This window comes from Periplaneta americana, chromosome 11 (genome assembly GCF_040183065.1).
Source record: "Periplaneta americana isolate PAMFEO1 chromosome 11, P.americana_PAMFEO1_priV1, whole genome shotgun sequence".
Taxonomy (NCBI): domain Eukaryota; kingdom Metazoa; phylum Arthropoda; class Insecta; order Blattodea; family Blattidae; genus Periplaneta; species Periplaneta americana.
In genome coordinates, this window is record NC_091127.1 from 103,804,754 (window position 1) to 103,806,849 (window position 2,096).

General features: G+C 49.3%; 1 protein-coding gene across 1 annotated transcript; it reads left to right on the forward strand.

Moving 5' to 3' along the window:
- Positions 1-397: 397 nt before the first annotated feature.
- Positions 398-1,837, forward strand: LOC138708538 (calphotin-like). The gene has a single exon (XM_069838653.1). It carries the CDS (start codon positions 398-400, stop codon positions 1,835-1,837), a length of 1,440 nt encoding a protein of 479 aa, XP_069694754.1.
- The last annotated feature ends 259 nt before the right edge of the window (positions 1,838-2,096 follow it).

Here is a 2,096-nt window from a genome sequence, read left to right on the forward strand (position 1 = left end):
ATTCATGGGAACTCCAGTTGGTCCATCCATAGTGACTTCGCCATTTTCTAATCACACTTCAAGAGTTCTGAAGAGGTTATACAAAATGTATGAATATACAACTAAAAGGAAGCAGAAAGAATACTGCTTCCAACTACATATGTAATTTCATAACTAAATGTCATTAAGCTAATCTACTCTGTATGTAAAGTTACTTTAAAATTACAGCAGAAATAACAAAAACATATCTGAGCTTCATGTTCAGCCCACGTGTTTGGTGACATTTAACGCATACACAGGCAATATGACCAAGAATATGGCAGCAGTCCGTTGAAAGCAGCGGTTCATCGATCGCTACTCTCCTCTATACAATTAATTTTGAGTATTCGTCATTACAGTCCTTCAAAACATGTATAAAATGGACGGCAAAAATATGCAGTTGCATACAAATCCTGGCCCTATTAATAAGTTGTGCCATTCACTGAAAGCTAGTGAATGCAATTACACATGCTTAACGATCAAGTTTATTTTGTTTCTTGCAGAGTTCATCATCCCAGATATACAAAATGGAATGCCAGAATCACCACCGATGCCAGGTCCTGTGCCAGCTGCTGTGCTAGATCCTGTGCCACCTGCTGTGCGAGATCCTGTGCCACCTGCCGTGCCAGATTCAGTACTAGTTGCCTTGCCAGCTGATATGCCAGATATTATTCCATCTGCCATTCCAGATACAGTGCCAGTTGCCGTGCCAGTACCTGTACTAGATCCTGTGCCAGCTTCCGTGCCAGATACTGTGCCAGAATCCGTGCCATCTTCTGAGCCAGCAGCCGTGACAGATTCTGTGCCATCTGCCGTGCCAGATCTTGTGCCAGCTGTCGTGCCAGATACTGTGCCAGCAGCCGTGCCATCTTCTGTGCCAGATGCAGAGCCAGCAGCCGTGACAGATTCTGTGCCAGCTGCCGTGCCAGATACTGTGCCAGCTGCCGTGCCATCTTCTATTCCAGCAGCGGTGCCAGATGCAGAGCCAGCAGCCGTGCCAGATCCTGTGCCAGCAGCCATGCCATCGTCCATGCCAGCAGCCGTGCCATATCCTGTACCATCTGCCGTGCCCGATCCTGTGCCAGCTGCCGTGCCAGAACCTGTGCCAGCTTCCGTGCTAGATACTGTGCCAGCAGCCGTGCCAGATGCAGAACCAGCAGCTGTGACAGATTCTGTGCCAGCAGCCGTGCCAGATCCTGTGACGGCTGCTGTGCCAGATACTGTGCCAGCTGCCGTGACAGATACTGTGCCAGCAGCCGTGCCATCTTCTGTGCCAGCAGCCGTGCCAGATGCAAAGCCAGCAGCCGTGACAGATTCTGTACCATCTGCTGTGCCAGATCCTGTGCCAGCTGCCGTGACAGATATTGTGCCAGCAGCCGTGTCATATCCTGTACTATCTGCCGTGCCAGATCCTGTGCCAGCTGCCGTGCCAGAACCTGTGCCAGCAGCCGTGCCATCTTCTGTGCCAGATGCAGAACCAGCAGCCAAGACAGATTATGTGCCATCTGCCGTGCCAGATCCTGTGCCAGCTGCAGTACCAGATACTGTGCCAGCTGCCATGACAGATGCTGTGCCAGCAGTCATGCCATTGTCCGTGCCAGATCCTGTGCCAGCTGCTGTGCCAGATGCCGAGCCAGATCGTGTGCCAGCTGCCGTGGCAGGTCCTGTGCCAACAGCCGTGCCAGCTCCCATGCTAGCCCTATCTGTATCAGCAGAAGAAGGAGAAGAAGATAAGGACAGAAGTATGAAGAGTGGGTGCTGGGCGTGTTTCAGTTATGTATATCGTGGGCTTCGTCGTCTTTTTAGGCGCAAGTCATAAATTTTATGTCTAAGAGCTATTTTCAGATAGATCACCCTCGGTGTTTTCCTGTGTTTCCCTCCCCACTTGTCCATAGTTAAGCAATTCGGTTACGCTAGTAGTAAATTATGTAGGCCTACACTCCTTAATGTTACCAACCATTAAAACTTTAATTTTGTTTGGCGTCTTTTTCTTTATGTGCTAAAAATATATCTGAATGTCAGGCTCCGTCCCTTGGTTTCACTCCTATGTTTCTATAACATGATCTCTAAAATTGACT

What these genes read in the sequence shown, in the direction of transcription:
- LOC138708538 (XM_069838653.1), top strand. Translation starts at nt 398, where the DNA reads ATGGACGGCAAAAATATGCAGTTGCATACAAATCCTGGCCCTATTAAT.